At 42.0% G+C, this 21886-nt stretch overlaps 2 protein-coding genes across 2 annotated transcripts; one reads left to right on the forward strand and one right to left on the reverse strand.

Annotated features, from left to right (window-relative positions):
• Nucleotides 1-2571: 2571 nt before the first annotated feature.
• Nucleotides 2572-13420, forward strand: rhot2 (ras homolog family member T2). The gene is made up of 19 exons (XM_008279410.1): nucleotides 2572-2759; nucleotides 3541-3599; nucleotides 4674-4755; nucleotides 4886-4929; nucleotides 5504-5557; nucleotides 5671-5723; nucleotides 6155-6263; nucleotides 6391-6492; nucleotides 6609-6707; nucleotides 6800-6908; nucleotides 7006-7126; nucleotides 7311-7395; nucleotides 7520-7665; nucleotides 7758-7858; nucleotides 9580-9710; nucleotides 9818-9898; nucleotides 9990-10112; nucleotides 10988-11190; nucleotides 12007-13420. The coding sequence occupies exons 1-19, from the start codon at nucleotides 2723-2725 to the stop codon at nucleotides 12122-12124; spliced, it is 1857 nt and encodes a 618-aa protein (XP_008277632.1). The 5' UTR covers nucleotides 2572-2722; the 3' UTR covers nucleotides 12125-13420.
• A 1379-nt stretch (nucleotides 13421-14799) lies between these two features.
• LOC103355566 (histone H1.0-B-like) lies at nucleotides 14800-16209 on the reverse strand. Its single transcript, XM_008279411.1, has one exon. It carries the CDS (start codon nucleotides 15944-15946, stop codon nucleotides 15359-15361), a length of 588 nt encoding a protein of 195 aa, XP_008277633.1. The 5' UTR covers nucleotides 15947-16209; the 3' UTR covers nucleotides 14800-15358.
• Between the last annotated feature and the right edge of the window lie 5677 nt (nucleotides 16210-21886).

Here is a 21886-nt window from a genome sequence, read left to right on the forward strand (position 1 = left end):
TCTGGAAAAACTCCCCTCTGCCCTTTTAAATGGTACTTACAGTCTCTAATTATCTTTGCAAATGTAAACATTTTGTCTATTTAAAATTGTACACCACGTGGCTCAAAGGGAAAGAAAAACCTACACTCTGACAATAACACTGGCTGAGAAAAATGTGTCAGATACTTAAAATAGAGATTCTTACAGCACTATAAATACTTATTTTTGCAAGGATCATACTGAAATTAATGTATAAACAGTAGTTAACAGGCACCGTGACTGTGATAAACACCAGTTGATGTGAAACCACCAAGCTGAGAGCACAAATTATCCTTTTTTTTTGTCTTGTTTGTACTTTGGAGAACTTGAGATCTCACTGTGTAATGGAGCAAGTTAAAAAAATAATAATTTTGACTTCTGTTAATGAAGCTTTGGATGAAGAACACTGGAAATCCATAAAGGATAGATTTCCAGAATTTTTAAACAAGGAATTTGCCAAATAATACATAATTATCATCTTTACCATTTGCATTAGTTGTGGCTGATACGTCTTAAATTACAGCTAAACTCTTCTTTATTCAGATTAATAAACTGTACATATGCTCTGTACCTTTGAAAAATAAATACAGCAGTTAGCCCTTGTAGAACTGCTGTACATCTGAAGGACAGTAGAGGTCTATAAATGTGATCATTAAACAACATAGTGGTTGAAGTTGGGAGAATTATGTTCTGATCTGAATAGTGGGAGATTAAGTACGTTTATTCAAGTCCTTGCACTCTCTGTACTTGTATTTTATCCTGCTTCATTCTTCATTTCGTGTCACAAATATTATCCTTTTACCATGTGTCTGTGTCTGAGTGTCTCCCAGTGCATTTCAGACCCAGCAGGATGAGAAGTGGTTCACCCTGAGGATAAAACACCCAAACACCAGCTGAGTAAGGCTGTGTATGTCACCCAATACAGCAGTAGTGTAGAGACCTACACATAGGGCAGACTAAACAACTGCTCCACAGATACATGGCTCAGCACAGGAAAGTTCTCCTACATCTAAAGATAGGGTCACTTCTTTTAGAACAGCAGCGTTCACATTCTGGAAAGAGAAGACAGATGGTGTGAGAGAGGACTGATGGAAACTCTAATTACTGGAGAAAGTCTATCGCACCACTTATCAGGAACTCAGAATGTTGTCCTGAGAACCATCCCCAGGCAGTTGATTGATTGATTGATTGATTGATTGATTGATTGATTGATTGATTGATTGATTGATTGATTGATTGATTGATTGATTGATTTCAAATATGTAAAGACAAGTACCAAATAAACAAAGAATTAACAAAACAAAATCATATAGCAATATACACATACACATACATATATATACACACACACATACATACACACATACACATCTGTACACATATATATATTCACACATATACACACACATACATACAGTCATACTAAAGAATACAGAATGAGAGACCAATAGGTAATATATAATTACCAACTGAATAAGTAAAAAGATAAACATTTCACCACCATTACCACCTTGTGTCATGTGGGTCCGGTCATCAGGACTAGGGACAGTGAATCTTGAGCGATGAAGCGTCAACAAACAGCTATGCCTCCCCCTAGTCAATAAGAACTAAGGACACCTCTTAGGTGAAGGTGAAACATCTTCAAGAATCAGAAAGAGAAGCCCAGTTGCCTGCTGCTGAGGCTCTTAGGATTACAATGACCTGGATTGCTGAAATTCACAGTCAGTCATTGCGATGAAGATTCACTTTATTTAACCTATGATTTGTTTAGAAATATATACCTTTTAATTACAGCACTCATCAGTATACAAAGCATTTGAACTGAGCTTCTCACATTATTGCATTGAGGCGCCAGTAATTAAATGCTAATATATGCAGAATGCCACAATATTCAGAAAGGAACCTTTCCTCAAACATCATAAGCACTTTGAATTTACACACTCACTCTTACACTTGCTTACACTTAATATTAAGCATCTTAATTTTACTGAAGTAACATTTTAATATTTTAATAAAAATGCTTTAACTGTGTATTTTCATTGTGGTATTTGCATTTTTCTAGTGTCTGTAAAATAAATAAATAACTCAGCAATTAAGTTTTTTTTTTTTTTTAAGGATGCATTTCATTAAAAGTTTGATATTATTTTAACATGACTGAAAATAAAATATGTATCGTGTTCATATATGAATTTTCTGTAAGTATCATTTATTAAATAAAAGCCAGTCTAATTATTGGGAATAAAATGAATGCCTGTAATTTGCCTTAGTTACATTATAAACATTTGTTAAAGAAAAGAATGAGCCAAATATGTCACTGCTAATAGTAGATTATGATCATTTTATGCAGCTGTGGAAAACAGAAAAATAATATTGCAGAAGCTGTATTTACATGTATAATTAAAATAATTTAATGTAACTATATTACAGAATTAAATAGTTTTACTCCACTCTGCGGGCATGATGTGTGTTTTTACGGTTTACAGGTAAACAGTGAAACCCAGAGCAGTAGACGTGTTGCTCCAGCAGGGGGCGCGTTTCCTCCGTCTCCTCTGTGAACCGGAACGATATGGTTTCACCTTGGGTGCATACCGCTGTGCAGAGGCACGCGTTTGGTTTTTAGCTACAAATTTGACATTCAAATGAAAGATAAATGTCGCTGTAGCACTAGCGGCGCGTCCAGCTGTTGTTCGAAGAGAGAGGAACCATGAAACAAGACGTCAGGATACTTTTGCTGGGGGAACGTAAGTCATTCACACTCACAGCTGGCCACAAGCTAAACAGCTAGCAAACATTAGCTGCTGCTGCTAACTAACTTCTAGCTGAATTTACCTCGGTTACTCCTGGTGGTGATACCCGCTTAAAGGTGGATATAAATGTCTCTGGAGAAAGTGTGTCCTATTAAATGAAACGAGGTGTTTTATGCAAAGTGGCAGCTGTCCAAATGCCAATTTCCGCCATGTTAGCTTGAAGTGTTTTTGCTGTGAAGTTATAACGATTAATTACGTTAGTTATCAACTTCCATTTGATAGTTGCTATAACGGTCGTGCTTTTGGCTTTTATCTGCCAACTAACCAGTTTCCCTCAGAAATTCACCTTATGGAATACACACATGTATTTTGGCTGGCGTTAATTGTTGTTTTAGAAAGTATCCTTAAGTTAGAAAGTATTGGCATGTTAGCTAGCCCGGCATTAGCTGCAGTCTGGGAGTTGCCTCATTAGCTAATTAGCGTTAAAACCGTTAGGATTCTAAAATTACGAGTTAGAATAACCTTACATGTGACTGTGCTTTCTTGAGGGTGAAACGCGTTAGACTCAATGCTTATGCTGTTTACTCTGATAAAAAAAAAAAACAGTGCTGGCTTATTTCCATATTAACCAGCAGCACCTCAGGCTATATGAGAACATTTGAATGATAACGTAAATAATAGCCGGTTAGCTAACTTGCTAGCACATGTAGCTGCTTGTACATGGGATCCTTTCGTCTCTTGTCTCTCATCTTCTTTATATTTTCTTCTCCAACAGCCAAGGTGGGGAAGACATCACTCATCATGTCTCTGGTTGGTGAGGAGTTCCCTGAAGAGGTAATTGTCAGCACAGATAGTCACCCCTGCTGTGTTTAAACTGTTTTAACATCCCATTTGTTGGCTCCAAGTAGATAAACAGCTGCTTGTTGCTCCCTGCACTGGACTCGGTCAGCCAATTAGGGCTGTAGTACTTCTACAGTAATCATCAGATTCCTTTGTGAACATGCCATGACAGAAGAAGGCAGATCAATGTGTAGTTGAAGCCATTAGTGCCTCAGTTATAAATCATCATAAAACTTCTATGATAGATCATTAAATCTGTTTTGTGATTGGACTTTGAAGTAGGGATAAATGATTTAGCAAACTTATGTGATTGTTATTTTTCTGAAAGACGTTGCGATTTGATTGCGATACAGTTTTCTAAAAGTTAAGCTTCAGTTCTGTATTAACCATGTAATAAATGTAAAACATGTGATGGAGTGGTCACACATGACACACAAACCAATGTGTAACTGTACGACAGCATGACTTTGTAAGACTGTTGTCACAACAGTTTACACCCTGGGTCAGAAGTGTTGCAAAATGCATGAGGTGTGATTGTTAAATAATGAAACTTGATTCATGTCAGGTAAACCACAGCATGCATGCCTGAACCATTATTCATTATCTATACACCGCTTAATCCTCACTAGGGTGGCGGGGCTGGAGTCTATCCCAGCTGACTCAGGGTGAAGGCAGGGGACACCCTGGACAGGTCACCAGTCTGTCACAGGGCTACACTTAGAAACAGACAACCAAGCACACTCACATTCACACCTACGGACAATTTAGAATCACCAATTAACCTCAAAATGTTTTTAGACTGTGAGAGGAAGCCGGAGAACCCGGACAGAACCCACGCTGCACGGGGAGAACATGCAAACTGATTTGCATGTACTTTCTGTGTACTTTCAAGACATTTTTTAATTGTAAGACAGGGAGCATTGCCACATGTGTCAGGTCAGCTTTTTAGACCATTATTTTGCCCATGCGTACTGTGTAATTGATAATCTGGGTGTGTGTAATGGACAGCTGCTGTCTGATTAAATGATGAGAAGTTCATACAGATTATGGTGTAAAATCTCTGAACAGGTTCCCCCCAGAGCTGAAGAGATCACCATCCCTGCTGACGTAACTCCAGAGAAGGTGCCCACACACATCGTGGACTACTCAGGTAACATGAAGGCAAACATGTAGCACCCTCACTGTTTACATGTTTGGTTGGTCTCAGTGCTTCTTGCGGGCGTGCGGGTCTGAATGACGTGACTTTGACATTTCTCCGTGTTTGTCTTTAACCACAACAGAAAAAGAGCAGAGCAATGAAGTTCTTAGAGATGAGATCATCAAGGTAAAAACACCGCACGGCACAAATGAGCACACTGAACATACTTTATGAAACAGTATAACCAAATGCAATCAAGGCCGAAACCAAGATGGAACATTCCAAACATTTCAATCAGCTGTGAATTAAAATGTCAAAGTTTGAGCCATAAAAATACATTAATTTGCCTGTTTCATGAGACAAAAAGCATGTTTCTGGTCAGTCATACAGTCTCCCTGAGTGTGATGCACTCGGAGAACCGATGTCCATTTAAGCTTTGTAACCCTAATACCCAGAGCAACAACATCCTGAGCTTTATCCTTTTCCTTCCTCTGGCTCCAGGTATTTTTGTACATAAACTCTCTTGCACATTGTAATTGGCACCTGAATACTGCATGCTTTTTCATATGTTATCACTCTATCAATCAGTTCTACTGTCCTACTTTTGATAAGGTCAGTTTTTGTAATGCACACACTATGAAATGATAAAAGTCAGGGGTGTGCCAGGGGATTAAATAGAGGAGGCTGACTGGATTCTGTTTCTGTCTTTTTTTGTTGTTGTTGTTGTATGAAGTAAGTTTCCTTTTTCCAACCCACACAGGCTAACGTGGTGTGTGTAGTGTACGATGTCACCAACGAGGACACGATAGACAAGGTACTTGGCTAATACTCCCTAATACTGTGCAAGCATTCCAAATACTGTCTACTTAATGCATTTAGATTACAAACAAATTACATTGGCATCCCATGCTATGTTTTGTTTTTCAGATCAAAACCAAATGGATACCTCTAGTGAACGGAGATGCAGAGAAGGGGAACAAGTATGTAGCAGCTAAAGATGAAAAAATAATGAGTTTTGCATTTCTTATTAATGGACGTTCTGAGTACTGGTTGACATTCCAAAGAGTGTCCAAGGCGCTCCGTGTTGATACGTGGATAAATAAAGGCATTTTGGCTCAGAGAGTCTTTATCAGGGTGTGTGTGTGTCAGCTGTTGATGGGTGTGTGTTGCCTGCTTGTCTGTTGAACTTTGCCCTCTTTCCCAGTGTTTGCATGTAATGTTGGCAAATTTTGGAAATTAGAGACCTGAGGCTTGTATCATTTTAGCATTTCAGAGCATCAGCTTAATGCCCAGAATGTGTGGAATCAGAGTCGTGCGTTACACAGTATTTGAATTCCATAATTTCATTTTGTGCTGCAGAATCATTGTCGTGTTGTACTGAGAGTCATCCTGTCTCCGTTTGTTATATCAGGGTTCCAATCATCCTCGTGGGAAACAAGTCCGATCTCCGCTGTGGGAGTTCAATGGAAACCATTCTTCCCATTATGAACCAGTTCTCGGAGATTGAGACGTGTGTCGAGGTAAAGCTCGACTCTTTCAGAGGCTTATCAAATGTGCCTGGGTACATATTTACACACATTGTCTGACACTTCGATTGCGTTCATAATCTTATCTAAAATATTCTTTGTGCGGTTTTTCTTTTTCAAGTGTTCTGCAAAGAACCTAAAAAACATTTCAGAGCTCTTCTACTATGCACAGAAGGCAGTTCTCCACCCCACTGCTCCTCTTTATGACCCGGAGGACAAACAGGTCAGCCATTTTTGGATACAGACGCCGCTTATGGATTGTAGATCCATCCACTTGTTTCCATGTGTACTTACAAACAAATGAATAACCAACAATCAATTTCCAATATTTCTCTCCAGCTTAAACCTTTATGTGTTCGAGCCCTCAGCAGAATATTCTACATATCCGACCAGGACAACGACCGGATTCTCAGTGATGCTGAACTCAATAGCTTTCAGGTGCCAATTAAAATCACTTGGCATGTTTTCTCAGCTATTGGGACGGATAAAATGTTTTGTTAGCTATAAAAAAAATCCTTCTTTTCATGTAGAAATCTTGTTTCGGGAATCCTTTGGCGCCTCAAGCCTTAGAAGACGTGAAGACTGTAGTTTGGAAGAACACCAGCGAAGGGGTGCAGGACAATGGCCTGACACTAAATGGTAAAAACAGTCATGAATGAGAACATGTAACTTTAAACCTTGTTGTTAGAGGTTCACATTCAACTAATGGCCAAGTATCACATCTCCTCTTTTGCAGGTTTCTTGTTCCTTAATACATTATTTATCCAAAGGGGCCGGCATGAAACCACATGGACTATCCTCAGGAAGTTTGGTTACGATGACAACCTTGAGCTGACTGATGATTATCTTTACCCTGAGTATGTGCAGTGACTGATTAGGTTATATTGAAACAGTTGACAGGAAAGATCCCTGTATTGTACATAGCTATCTATCCCACCGTGCTGTATTTGTCCTGTGTTTCCATTTAACTGTGTTGTTTGCACACATTCGTTGGGAATGCTTAATTATGTAAGTATCTAATTGTCGTTTTTCTGTTGTCAGACTACGGGTTCCTGTAGGCTGCACCACAGAGCTCAATCATTTAGGTCACCAGTTCCTCCAGCGGTTGTTTGACAAATATGATGAAGTGAGTCGCAATCGTCGCAGCTTGAGTCACAGTGTCACACTTGCCTCCAAAATGTAATGCAGCTTGTTGTTAAATAGTAGGAGATTTTCTTTGTTTTAAAGAGGTTGTCTGTTCCCCCTCTCAGGACAAGGACTCTGCTCTGTCACCGGCAGAGCTCAGGAACCTGTTTTGCGTCTGTCCTTACATGCCATGGGGCGCAGAAGTGTACATGACTGTCCCAACCACAGACGAGGGCTACATCTCTAATCATGGCTACCTCTGTCAGTGGATGTAAGCATGCTCTAGGATTACCCATTATTGCACTTACAGGCAGTTTATAGTCTGCACTGTTCAAAGCTCACATGTATGCCTTTCACATGCAGGCTTTCTGCATACCTTGACATCCACCGTTGCCTGGAGCACCTAGGATACCTAGGCTTCCCTCTTCTCACTGAACAGGATTCACAGACTGCTGCAGTCACAGGTGTGTGATTGACTATGCCCGTTTTAGGCAATCTTGACACATGATATACTGTATATATTACAAAGGTTGTGACATTGTCACTATGCAATAAGGGACACATGGATCCTTCTTTAATCCTAGTCTCATAGTTAAGCACTGTAGGAGGATTACCAGTCTTAATCGTGTCTGCTGTAACCTGATAGATTTACATACATGTGCATTTGTCCATGACATGTAAATAAATAGTTCACATTGAGTGGGGAGTTTTTGAATTGTATTTCTGTCAATATATCTATGTGTGCTTGGTTTGATATCTAATGCACTTTATTCCAAATTACTCATTTAATCAGTGATTCATGATTGAGCTAGCGTGAGGAAGTCTAACTTAGTAGAATGGTGTCTGTGCAGACATACTGTGGACAGTTTGAGGACCATTTGTCAGAAATGTGTGAACAAGATTGAAAAGTGTTCTGTAATATGTGTCACTGCTGGTAATCAAACACTTGCTGTCTGTGCAAGCACCTTTTTAGTTGAGCTGACCCACAGATGTCAGAGAGACCATGAAGAGATTGATTTAGGTCTTTGGTTTATAGGTTGTTGGTTTTAACCTGTATTCAGTGATGAATCTGCCTTTTATTAAGTAGTAATGATGTTAATTGTTATTGTACTTCAATGTTGGCCATGCTAATGTGTCATTCAGGAAAGGCTGGTGTCGGTTGGGTTGTCAGTCACATGTTTTGGTCCGCAGTGAAATGTCTCAAAACAATTGCCACATTATTAGGTACAGATGTTCATTGTTTCTGGAGGACCGAGTCGGAAGACTTTGGTGATTCCCTTGTTGTTATCTAGTGCAGAGCAGTTTTAGTTGACGAACTACTGTCCCACATGTCCTCAACTGGCTACTTTATAGAGGAGAAACCGCCTTGTTTTCAGTAATAACATCTAGACTGTGGGACCACATTCAGGACAAACGCTACGGTTAGTTTTAGAATTCTAGATTTGATGTCTCATTCTTTTATCTTTCCAATAATTTTATTTCCCAGTCAAATTTCTTGCAGTTATCAGTGTTGTTTCCTCTGACTTTAACCACAAGCCTCATATGAATATTCCAAACAGACTGTAGTTGTTGTATCCTGTGGTAGTACCTTGACTGCCACTAGAGGTCACTTTAACTTTAATATATGTGATCATTTGACTTGTTCAGTGTAGGGTAAATGTAATTAATTAAATTCATCAGCCTCTTTGTGCTATCGTATATACTGTCATACATTTTACAGACCAAGAGTGGGGATTACTAATTATCTGAGAAACTGAACTGACCTCTTAAGAGGGAAATACTTTTTGCAGTTGGAGTCTTCCTATCATTTGTTGTCATTGTTGTTTATAACAGCACTTTAATTTTTTTTTTGATGAGATCTTAGATGGCGCAGCCACAATTCCTCAAAAAGAAACTGGTCAGCATAAGTGACGTTTTCTACAAGCTGGTCTGTAACCTGTTATGTTCTGTTTGGTGGCTAAGATGAATGAAACACAAACGAAGTGACTCTTCTTGCCACGTACAAGAACTCAAGCTCCTGTGGCAGGCTGATCGTTCTAAGCTGGTGCAACAATTATGTCCTCTGCTGACTCCTTTCTCATGCAGATGTTTGCCTCCAACCTCAGAGATACGAATACTGCCTGGAAAATTAAGAAAATGCCAGTTTGCATATTGTGTTTATTTTCTCAATTTGTATGCTTTACAGTGACACGGGAGAAAGAGGCAGACCTGGAAAAGCGCCAGACACAGCGGACAGTTTTTCTCTGCAAGGTGATTGGACCGCGAGGAACGGGCAAGACAGCCTTTCTCCAGGCCTTTGTGGGCCGCAACATTGCGGTATGGCACCATCAGTTGATCTGGAGCGAATAATGTCATGTATTGCTGATTAAGGTGTGATATATTAGTGTCCATCATTCATTTTTTTCTCCCTTTGGTTTTCATAGACTAAGGGAAATTCCAGCAGTGCCTTCTCCCCATATGTCATAAATACTGTCCAAGTCAGCAACCAGGAGAAGTACCTTATCGTAAGTAGCTCCCATGCTGATCCTAATGCTGACCCTTGACCTCTGACCCTGGATAAAGCTTGAGCACCACACTCTTGTCTTTCTTCTGCAGCTCAATGAGGTAGATGTGGAGACAGGGTTCCTGAAGGCATCAGATGCCTTCTGTGATGTAGCTTGTCTCATGTATGACAGCAGTGACCCGCATTCCTTCGACTATTGTGCCAGCATATACAAGGTCAGTCACGAAAACATTACAGGCGCATTTAAAGGATGAAGTGTTCATTTGTTTTTGCTTTACTTTGTGTCATTGAGATCGGTTTCCATCTGTTTTGCTGTATTGTGCGCTGGTGGCTGCACACAATCAGCCTGGTTGTTCATGCATTAATACTCTCTCTACAGTCTTTAGCAGTCTCTACTGTCCATATATGTAATTACAAAAAGCAAAAATAATTTGGGAGCTGAAAATTGCCAGGGCTAGATAATCTATAATAATAAATGGAATAGCAAGGGAGAGATACATTGACCTGCTTCCATCATCATTATTACTTTATTGATTTTTATTCTAGCAAAACAAAACTTAATCTGTAAATATAATTTGTCAGTTATTAAACAGGAGAAGGCAGACTACTTCCAGCTCCCGCCACGATTCAGAATCTCCTGGTAGCAAGATCTCATAACAAAAAAGGTTTCCCTCTGGAAAGATGCACCACTTGCATAAAGGGTAGAAATGGTTGAGGGTGCTCACTGAGATGAAGCAGTGGAAGAGAGACACTGGTGAGAAGTCATCAGGATTTCATTTTTTTTAATGTCACAAGAATGTTAAAGAATTTAAACCACATTTTCAAAAGTGTTCCAAAGTGGGGTCTCGTTTCTGATCATGGTGTTGGCAGGAGGAATATTTGTTATTATTCTGATTGCTAGTTGAATCAAAAGCTCCATTTAAGGACGACTTGTGATTTAACTTAATTACTGTCAAGCTCTTAAACACCACTAAATGCAATGGTTCACAGTCATGTTTTACAATAAGTTATCTGAATTTCAGTAGGGCCCCCTTTAGAAAATCCAACAACTTCTCTCTCAACTAAACTCTTTATCCCATTTCTTATTCAGCAACACTACATGGAGAGCAACATCCCATGTGTGCTGGTTGCTTCCAAGGTGGACCTTTCTGAAGTCAAGCAGTTCCACGGGATGGCTCCAGCAGAGTTCTGTTATAAACACAGGCTGCCTCCACCGCTGCCCTTCTCCAGCCTGTTACTCGACTCCACCAGCAAGAACATCTACACCAGGCTTGCCTGCGCAGCAATGTACCCGTACGTTTCAGTTCCACCACCTACGACTATTCACGGAGAATCAGGGTTTGCTACAGATGACGAAAATACAAAAATCAGTCACTGACATGGAGAAGATTTTAGAAGAAGGATAAAAAGATTAGAAATCTAGTGTGTTTGTCTCCACAGTCTGCTCTGGTGTTCTGGTGATAGGTAGAGAAGTAAAGGAAGATAGACACTTGTTTAAAGAGCCAGTGTTGTGCTTTTTAAGCTTTCAGTTTATTTCCGTGGCTGTTTTGTGGATGTAAATGGTCAACAAAGACAGCAGTCCACAGCAATGAGGGTTATTCCTTCCCACGAAAACACTGCTTCTTACCTGCCTGACACACCTGATGTGAAGTCCAGGCTTTTCTGCGTCACTTGTTTACTTCACGACGTAGCACATTTTCTTAAAGTTTGGTACACCCTCAAACAAAGAAGCAGCAGCTCCCTTGCAGCATTTCTTCACTACAGCTGCTTCTGCCCGTGCCACATCCTTCTACTCATAGATCTGGGGATACAATACGTAACCAACATTGCCTCACTTTTGTCGAGCCAGCTGACGAATGAGGGCACAGTGAGCTTTTTGTGACGGGGACCTTAAAGAGACAGGAGCTAAAAGGGAACGTGTCAGACAGAGGGTGAGAGGAAATGCTGCAGCAACGTACAGTATGAGAAAAATAATGTGATTTAGTAAACCCCCAAAAAAAAAGTAAGAAACCGGAAAAGGAAAAAAAGGGGCCCTTTTAAAACCAGGAACCGGGCAATAAGGAAGGGCGCCGAACAATTGGGAATTTTTTTCCCCCCTCCAATCTCCAGACACCTGAATGGTTCAGACATGAGCAACACATCATTCTGGCTGAGAGTGGCGTTGGGCTCGGCTGTGGTTGCAGTTCTGGGTTTCGCTATCTACAGAGCCGTGGCCAGACTGAAATGACCAACAGCGAGTTGGGTGATTGTGTTTTTTTGTCGACCTGAAGCTCCATCCATCAAGACCAAACCACTGAGGCCAGATCCAGAACCATTGCAGTCTAAACTTGACGAAGCCCTTATCATCACCATCATCATCATCATCATACTTTTTACCCTAAAGACTCTAAGGAAACTTTCCATATCTTTGCCATTCTCACTGTCTGACCTCTTCACTTTGAAGTCAGCTCATCACAACAGTCCAGAGGCAATTGGAAGCTGATGATGATCGCGTTGTTCCCTGTGCTGCCGTTGCCCAGCTTTTTGCTGCCTTATCTAACCAGGCTAAGTAGGGGTTAGCCTGTCTGCGCTTGATGCACAAAGAACTGCTACTGTTAGTGTCCAAAAAAAGGTGCTTTATCATGGGGAAGAAATGCAGGAAGATAACAGTGCTTTCCCCTCAATCATCTGATGAGTGTTAATAGTGAGAGTTTTTATATACATGCAGTGTTTCCCAAGCATAATAGAAAAATGCCAAAATGAGCAGACTAAAGAACCAAAGGGGAGCACATGACGCATTTTTAACAAACGATTGGCTTTCACGGAAAATCCCAAGTGAACATTTCTCCTTTTGACCAAGAGACGACAGAAGATGGTCCTATCCGATTTGCCAAATAACTCCAGCAGCAATGAATAATAGTAGCATGTTGCCTGCCCCTTAGGCATACCGTTTTGCCTGAGAATACATTATATTTAGCTTGAATCTTATTGTTAAAATATTTTTAGCAGTAAGGCATCCACTGAAATGCTGTAGCAGGGAGAGATTTCTCTTTGTGCATGAAAAAGATTGCTTTATGTGGAAGACGGCGGTTTGCATTTGCAAGAAAGCAAAAAAAAAAAGAACGTCTTCTTCTCTAATACGAAGCCAGGTTAAACGTGAAGATTATAAAATGCAAGAGAAAATGTGGTCAGATTGATCTCTGCTTTTGCTCGATTAGCCTCTCTTCTGTTCACATTGAAATGGAATTAATTTTAATTGAGACTGAAATAGATTAGTAATTTGTGATTTCTCGATTCCCATGCACCGGCCACTGTGCATACAGTTTGACTGTGTTACATAATCTGCCATTGTATCGTTTTCCCAACATGAGTCGGTCATGACGGTGTCTGTTTTGTGGATTAATTCAGGCGAGGGCCTGCTCTTTCTGCAGGACACATTTCTGTGACTTTTAAAATGCTGTTTTCTTACTGAAAGTGAACTGATTTAGATGCTTAATAAAAGACCAGACCACACTGGGTTGGGACTTTGGCCCAAAAGATGTTACGGGTGTTGGGATGAAAGATATGTGGTGGATGCTCTGCTTAATGTTAATATGTTTGACAGTGGGTGTTTTTTTTTTTAAATCTTGATTTGCAGAATATTTATTTTCCCAGGATTTATACACAAATATCAGACCGCGAACACACACAATGCTGCATGTGTGTACGAGTGAAGGATTCAGAGGAGGCTTTGTTTCAAACATTACGGTCTGAATGCCATATGATCTTAGTCACAAAACCACATTTGTGTCAAACATAATTTGCTTCAAAAATGGATATTCTGTGGTTCTTTGGAAATCGGATTACCGCGTGTTGAAGCAACGCCAATTACTACCCTTCACATCTCAGAATGCAGCAACAACAAGCCTGAACGAGTGCTCCTCTTTGATCATTCATCCAGGAGCTGTTTAATAAGGTTCGTTTGATGATCTTACACTTGTCTTTAGAGATCATAATGAATAACGGTGTGTAGAGGGTAATTTCTATGTCATCTTGACTCTCAGCATCAGTTCGGCTCCAGCCTGGCTGCTGCTGCTGCTGCTGCTGCCTCCTCCTCGGTCCCACAGCTGCAGTGAAGACGCTGTTCCTGCGCGTCGCCACAAGATGGCAGTGTTGTTAGCCAGGTGAGGAGCAGGACAGCGAGCGGTGGGTGTGTCTGCGAAAGCATCTTCTCAGTGATGCGCAGCCGCTACGGGAGAAGGAGATGATTGGGTTTGGAGTGTGTGTGTTCAAACCAGGGTGAAGAAAGTAAACGAGAGCTCCAAGTTCACCTCTATGCCCTCTGTAAAGGACAAATCTGCACAAAAGACACATCATTTCTCCACTAAATTAATATTCTGACCATGTTATCACTGTTCAGCTCTCTGAAGGTGTTATATTTCTGTTCACTGTATAATCTCTGGCATGCAGGTCTTCACTTTAAATCGCTACTAAACTCCTCTCCGCCCCTCATGGATGCTTGGTAAAGAAGTTACTTAGAGGAGCGATTGTAGTTATTAATGTAACCTGATGATATTTAAAACTGCTGCTTTTTATGTAGTGCCCATTTCATAGTCAACACTTCATAACTCGCAGTCCTCTTAAGTGTCACTATATTTAATCAGCCTCCTTCTGACAGAAAAGCATCCACCTCACTGAAGCTCCACTTTGTCTGCAGCATCTTGGTGCACAATAGCTGTCATTTCTTAGAGAGAAAAAAAATCAGGTGGAGGAGGTTTGCTTGTCAAAGATATCTCTTTCTATGCACACACACACACACACACACATATGTATCCCAATGGAGGAGATAATGCTTTACGTTCCATCTTTGAAATACCCAGAAAGTCCTCCTCACCGAGCACATTTACGCACGCGTAAAATGCGCGCAATAAAGTTCACAAACACTTTTTTTGTTTTTTTTAGAAGATGACAAAGGTTTATTGAACTGTAGTGTCAACAGTCTTTAAAAGTGACTGGAAACAGTGGGATGTTTGTATATCATGAGTCGTCTGAACATGAGAATTTTTTTTTTTTTTGACAGAATGGACGCTGAATGACAACTATGGAGCCTTTAGGAAAAATCTTGCTGACGTCCACTGCCTATGGTCTGTACATTGTAAAGGCTCAACAATGCTCACCATTCAAACATTTGTATTTTCAGTATGACCCCGTGCACTAACAATAACTATAGTTAGTTGGACTGTATTTACACTTTCAGTCGAGCTTACACGTATCCAAGGATCAGACAGAAATTAACGGTATTATTATTATTAACGGAATAAAAATGCTCACAGGTATTTCTACAGCTTCTTCAGGCTATAGTGCAATGGAGAGAAAACTACTGGTAGAAACAGCATAAGTTTGCATGAGACCTTACAAAAATAATACATATACGAAAACATTTCCTTAAGTATTTACAGTGACTTTGTCTTTCTCATAGTGTCCTTTCTTTTCTTTTTTTTCTTTACTTCTTTTTTGCTGATTTGGCTCCCTTTTTGGCCGTCTTTGCCTTGGGCTTCGCTGCTTTCTTTGCTGGTTTTGGTTTGGCCTTGGCTGGCTTGGCTTTCTTAACTGGTGCCTTTTTGGCTTTCACCGGCGTCGCCTTTTTCGCGACCCTCCTCACTTTCTTTGCAGCTGCCTTCTTGGGCTTTTCCGGCGTCTTGTGCACCTTCTTGGGTTTGGACGCCTTCTTGGGTTTTGCGGGCTTCGCAGCCTTCTTGGGTTTGACGACCGCCGCTGTCTTGGTGGTCTTTTTGGTTTCCTCCGGCTTGTTCAGCCTGAAGGATCCGGACGCGCCGATGCCTTTGGTGTGGCGCAGCGTCCCGTCCGCCACCAGCCTCTTCAGGGCCATTTTAATCTGTACATCGGCGTTGTCTCCCACCTTGTAGTTCTTGCGCACGTACTTCTGGATGGACTGACGGGACGCTCCGCTCCGGCTCGCGTCGTGAACAATAGCGGCTCTAATCATCTCCGAGTACTTGGGATGAGAGGCAGGTTTCTTGGGCTTGGATGTCTTCTTGGCTTTGGCTGGAGCTGCCGACGTCTCTGCCATGATGACTTTTCTTTCTTAATAATAAGTTAACAAACAAGTCCTGGAGGTGTAATTTCAGCCGGCTCGGTGCACTGGAACGTCAGGAAGAGCGGAATAAATGCGCGTCCAGAAAAAACGCTTTTTCCTTTTCTCTCTTCCCACAAAGTCCTTGTAATCAGACAATGTCAAGCCGTGTTTTTAAAAGAAAAATAACATTAATATAATCATCCGCACAAAGTGTCGCGTCTGCACACCGGATCACTTAAGTGTCTTATTCCACAGGCGCTTCAGTGAGCCTATGAAGCCTATCTGCGGACGTGATTGAGAACACCAACTGCCAGCAGCTGATCTAGCGGACTCCATGGAACTGGCGCCGTCCCGTTTGTGTTTCTTCATCCTCCAACTCGCGACAAATATAAAAACTGCGGATGAGCTGTGATCCACGGAACCTCATGGGCTGAAAGCAGAGACATTGGGCTTCACGGGGACACACTTGTTCCGCCGGATCGGCGCCGGCGAACAACTTTTATTCCTGGAAAACCCGCTGGAAGTAACGCGTGCCGTGAACAATTTTGCACAATTCGCGTTAAATTGACCCAAACGGACGGAACCGGCGGCCGAATCACGCGACGCAAATCCAAATCGAATCTTTGCCCGGTGCGATGCGCGAGGTTCGGCAGGCGCAGGATCCCGTTTTTCCTTTTAATACATCGATACATTTTCCCAACTAACACAGTCCGGCCATTGACTTTGAGTGACGTGGTCGAGATTATTTACTGTTAAACCTCCTATAAATGAAATGTCACAATATGTAAGTCACAGGTGACACTCGGGACGGTACCGGGGGTTGATTCGGGTCGTGTCGCGGCGGGTAGGTTTGCTTTGATCGCCGGTTTTGGGGGCAGATTTGCTTATAACTGTCACTATGGCAGTCGCCACTCGAGCTCCATTGTCAGGAAAGTTGCCAACACCTCCAAAGATCAGGGATTGTGATTGCGGTTAATAAAACTGATCACCGCGTTTGAGGCAGGGGTCAAAGCCGAGTGGGGTGTCCAGGTGTGCGTCCAGCTGCGGGGAAGAGGAGGGTGGCGGTGGTGCTGGTGGAGGGGGGGGGGGCACCGCAGCCGAAACCAAAGTCCTTCAATATAGGGCGCAGTGATGGCTTTCTTTTGTTCAGGAACTGGCGCATCAGGACCACAGGCAATAAACAGCTCCCACATGAGGTCCCCCCATCTTTATTATATTCATGTGAGGTGGACGTGCACGGCAGTAAATACCCACCCAGATTACAAACTTTGCAAATAATTCTGCTGGATTATTTCTTATTTTAATATCAGGTCTCATGTCCCTCCCTGCAACGCCATTTTGATTCGTATGTGAAAGTCACAGCCACTGAAGTAGTGTTTAATTTTCTCCCCCCCACACACACATCCTGACTTTTGTGGCATTATTAGGGGGACCATTTTGGGGGATAATAACCAAATTTTCTATCCTCCTCGTCATCAATGGTGCACGACAAAGCCGGCTGCTTGATGGAGGTCCTCCTCTAACTACTGAGGGAACCAACCCATTCCAAAGTGTCCCCTGTCACACATTGAAATCCACCTTAATTACAATTACACCCAATCTGCCTGCTTGGTTGCTAGATTGCAGCTGATAAACAATAATCAAGTTGGAGTCACTCTTCCTCCACCTGTGTCCACTGAGGTGAGGAGTGTGTGTTTTTTTGTGTGAGGATGGGTGAGTTAAGGAGTGAGGGAGGGGAGGGGAGGGGGAGTGAATGAGTGAGTGTTTTTCCTGAGCTGGGAGGGAATGGATGAGAGGATGAGTTGGTGAATGGGTGACAGTGTGTGTGTGTGTGTGTGGGAGGGTCCATATCAAACAGTGTTTATTCTCTATGGCACAAGTGCAACAAAAAAAAAAAAAAAAGGAGGGGGTGAAGGAGTGAATAAATGAAGCTGAGGCGAGCAGGGGTGACTGAGTGAATAAAAATATTTATATGGCGCAGGAAGTAAAAGGAGCAAATTGAGGAGGGGGGGGGGTTGGAGGTAATTGAGGTTGTGCAGTTGTGCGCTGGCTGTGCAAAGAGTCTAATGGTTGTGTGATGCCTATTGTTTGGCTGCTCGGGCCATGTGCAGCAGGGATTTCGTGCGTCGCCTTGTGCGTGTGCGCATGCATTTTGGAGCGCTGCGTTGTTTTTGTCACCGATTGTCCAGAGTGATGTGTTATTGTCTTGTGCCCCGTTTAGGGAAGCGGTGCTCGGGGAGAGAGAGAGCAGGAGAGAGAGGGAGGAAGGGGAGAAAAAAAAGAAAAAAGCAGCAGCCAAACACTGACTTCTCTCCCGGTTAGACCACTCCCTTCATCCACCGACAGAGGGACGTCCTCCACGGTGGCTGGACCTCCGGAGCACCTCTTTGCTCAACGCGCACCATCAAAGTAATTATCACTGGAATGATATATAACTTGACGCTTTTATTAGGGGCCACATGCTGCGCGTTCCTCTTTCATAGGCGACTGATAATTGGGTAAAAATGTATAATTATCCAATGACTGCACATGAATCCGTGCCAGAGGGGGAGGAAGGGGAGGGGAGGGGTGGGACTGCTGGGGACAGAGCTCAGAAGATTAGTTAATTAATTAATTGATGGAATATTAATTGGAAGCCATTTTGACAGATGATTAACTCCCTTAAAAAAAAATCCTTGATTGCAACCATTGTGATGATTTGCTGCTTCCCTCTGTCTTACATCATAGTAAATAACAAAAGAGGCAGTTTTGGTCACATGTTTTTCAGAAAAAAAAGGGAAAAAAATCAACAATAGTAAAAATAGTGGTGTTTGCAGCCCTACATGTGGATATGTGTTCATTGTTGCAGCCTCTAGTTTTTCCATCTCTGCTGCCACCACATTGAAATCCAGGTTAGAATGTTAATTTCAGCGTCTGAGGTGCAGATATATTCAGTTTACATAATGCCAACGCTGGTTTATTTGTCAGAAGTTGGAGAGAGTGGGGTGGGAGTTACATTACATATGTATTTAAGGCAGACAGCCACACCATCGTGTCAGGTGCGTTTTAGTGGCGCGCCTCTAAATTTATCTGATGCCAGTTTGTAATTTTAGCTGGCCAAAACCCTCTCAAGTCTTGTCCTCGTCTGTGGCCCCAGAGCATGCTGGGAAACATCATCCACCATTTCGCGTCCAAAGGCCTCGGCGTGCTTGAAAGGTCCACAAGTCTCCAGCGCATTGTGTTGAAAATTCCGAGGCGCTTTGGTAAAAGGAATGTGTGGCTTGAAGATAAGGTGAAATTGGATCACTTCTGTTTCATTTACTCAGGTGGCAAGTAAAGAAGTCACCAGACAGGTTTGGGATTAGATAATCTCTTATTTATGCCGTGAATCTTCAGGGTCGTCTTACACTTCTGTAAATATGTCACATCAAAGTATTTTACCCCCTTCTACGAGTAGCGTCAGTGTAATTCCTTAAATTCCACATGATATGCTTTTTTCTAAATCATCCCGACCACCCAAAAAATCCAGTAGGTTGGAGGTGGAAAGATCCCACTGCTGCTGCTGCTGCTGCTGTGTTTCATTCATGAGGGAGTTTTAGGAGATTTAATAGTTTAAGTTGTGCCAAATGTTGTTTAACTACAATATGTGGCTGACTGTCTATGTAAAGTGTATCTAAAAGGTACAGATACTAATCCAGCACACAGTTTTGTTGTTGTTATTGTTGTTGTTTAGAAGTTCTGCTATCTCCTCATGGTCCGCTAGCTCTCTGTTCTGTGTGTGCTTTAAAAAAAAAAAAAAAAAAAAGTCCAGGGCTTGTACACAGTGTTGGCTCTGTTAAAGGGAAACAAACAGAGTGACTCGGACTGATTCACACAACGCTATTCAAGCGTGTCCTGTGCACGTTAGTGCTCGTGCACAGGACAGTTGGGAAGGGAAGTCAGATGAGGATTAAATGGAGCAGCGGTGGCGAGAGGGGCGGAAAATCAGACACATGCTAAAATCAACAAGCTCTGTAAATGCAATTACAGTAGCCCAAGAAAAATGTCCCTAAAGAGACATTAAAGTGTATTTGATCTTATTATAAAGTACCGCAGCAACTCAAAACACTGTTACAAAAATTACCGTAATACAGTTTTGAGTTGCAGGTGAAGTGCAAAGTAGGTAGAATGCCACAGAGCAGAAGCTTTTTGTGTAGCGACAGTCTCAAAGGACTTCACGACAATCACAGTCATGAAAACAAATGACTCCAGCACCTCCAAAACTGCAAAACCTTCACCTATGTCTTCCTACATGTCCAAGCAATGCACCTAATGTGTTTTCCTCCACATATACTGGATTATACCATCATCTGCATGTGACAGGGTTTCATATTAATTCTGCTCTCAGAGTAGTTTAAGAGAAAAAAAATAAAAGCTATGCATGAATAGCGTATAATTTATCAACACAAGAAAGCTTCTTTACTCAAGATACTTCCACTTTCTTTACACCTTGTTGTTTTGCATTGGCTTGAGCTTCAGGGTTTTGTTTTTCGTTCTTTGGGCTCTATGCTTCACCACATTCAATTTGAAATAAACTAATGGATGCAACATTAAAGTGCCAAGTCAGAGCTTCAGTTTTGGTAGGTTTACGTTGATATTTGAAGAACAAAAAACTCTGAAATCTAGTTTTTTCAGCACATAGTGCCCATCTTCCAAGGGCCCACATGTAATTGGACACTTGGACACTAAATGTTCCTCGGGCAGCTGTGTGTCGTCTAAACGTTGCTGCAAAGAGCTCACATGTGGCTCCGAATTGATAGAAATGACCTGGTTTGCCGAGGAACACAAGTGTTGTAGACGAGCGGAAAATCTGTTGCATGGTGATGAAAAATCTCTTTATGACTGCTCGGCGAGTCAATACTGCCGTCTGAAATGGAGGCGAACGCGTTTCCTTGTCAACAAAAAGAAGACGAGAAACTCGTTGGGTTCACCACTAGATGCAAACAGAAAAGGAGAGAATGTCGCTTACAGAGACGTCTAAAGAGAAAGCAGTAGGGTTCTGTAAAAAATCCAGGAGAGAAGGAGGAAAGTAGGAAGGAAAAAAGGGAACAGCTCATGACACAAAGACTGCATATTATTGGTATGTACACTATGACACACCAGCTGTGGCCATGAGGTGGACATTGTTCACTTCAGCTGCCAATCACACACAAAACCGTTTATGTCTCGATGATTAGGTCTGCACTGAAGTAGCAGCGTGCCACGTTGAGACAACAAAGTGCGAAAAAGTCTTTGACACACTAGCGGTTTTAATGCAGTTGTCCTCGGGCCAGCTGGGGTGTGATTACGCTCTGTGGAGAAAGTGTGTGTGTGTGTGTGTGTGTGCGCCCATTCGGATTTTGACAGTTGTGTCAACACTCGGATGTCTGAGCAGGTGTTAGCGGCCAAGTGCTGCGCCGACTGCCGTGCAAGCGAGCCAACAGGCGGCCATCGGTTTCGGTCCGCACCAAGATGTTCTTTGTGTGCGTCTCGCTCGTGTTAGTATGTAGAGCAGGTAACTATTTCCACAATGTCAGCTGTCAAACCACCTCTCACATGACGGGCCTCTCGTCGGACGCCGTCTGTCAGAGCACCTGTGAACTGTCAGTCAGAGGAGCTGGGACGAATTGAACAGAAGCTGCCGTGAGGTATTGTCAGTTGTGAAGCACTCCATTGAAAGACAAACAGTCATCAGACATTTTTTTGAAATTAATTATGCACGTTCTTATTAATATTACGATCAAAATCAAAGCAGAATTGACTTTCAACTTGTCATCTAACAGTTATAAGTGACATACTGACCATAAGCTATCTCATCTGTTTTGACGGATACTTTGCTGGTGAAGAATGCCACATTTAGCCCTAATCCTGACTTTAACCTTTGCCCCTTTAATACACTGGGACTTAGTAGGGTCCATGAGTAACTTAAGCTGAAAC

Source organism: Stegastes partitus, unplaced genomic scaffold (assembly GCF_000690725.1).
Source record: "Stegastes partitus isolate 25-593 unplaced genomic scaffold, Stegastes_partitus-1.0.2 Scaffold158, whole genome shotgun sequence".
NCBI lineage: Eukaryota > Metazoa > Chordata > Actinopteri > Pomacentridae > Stegastes > Stegastes partitus.

What these genes read in the sequence shown, in the direction of transcription:
- rhot2 (XM_008279410.1), top strand. Translation starts at nt 2,723, where the DNA reads ATGAAACAAGACGTCAGGATACTTTTGCTGGGGGAAC. An exon ending in CTGAACTCAATAGCTTTCAG is followed by an intron (nt 6,708 to 6,799) that starts GTGCCAATTAAA and finishes CTTTTCATGTAG; the next exon opens with AAATCTTGTTTCGGGAATCC. An exon ending in ACCAGGAGAAGTACCTTATC is followed by an intron (nt 9,899 to 9,989) that starts GTAAGTAGCTCC and finishes TTTCTTCTGCAG; the next exon opens with CTCAATGAGGTAGATGTGGA.
- LOC103355566 (XM_008279411.1), bottom strand. Translation starts at nt 15,946, where the DNA reads ATGGCAGAGACGTCGGCAGCTCCAGCCAAAGCCAAGAAGACATCCAAG.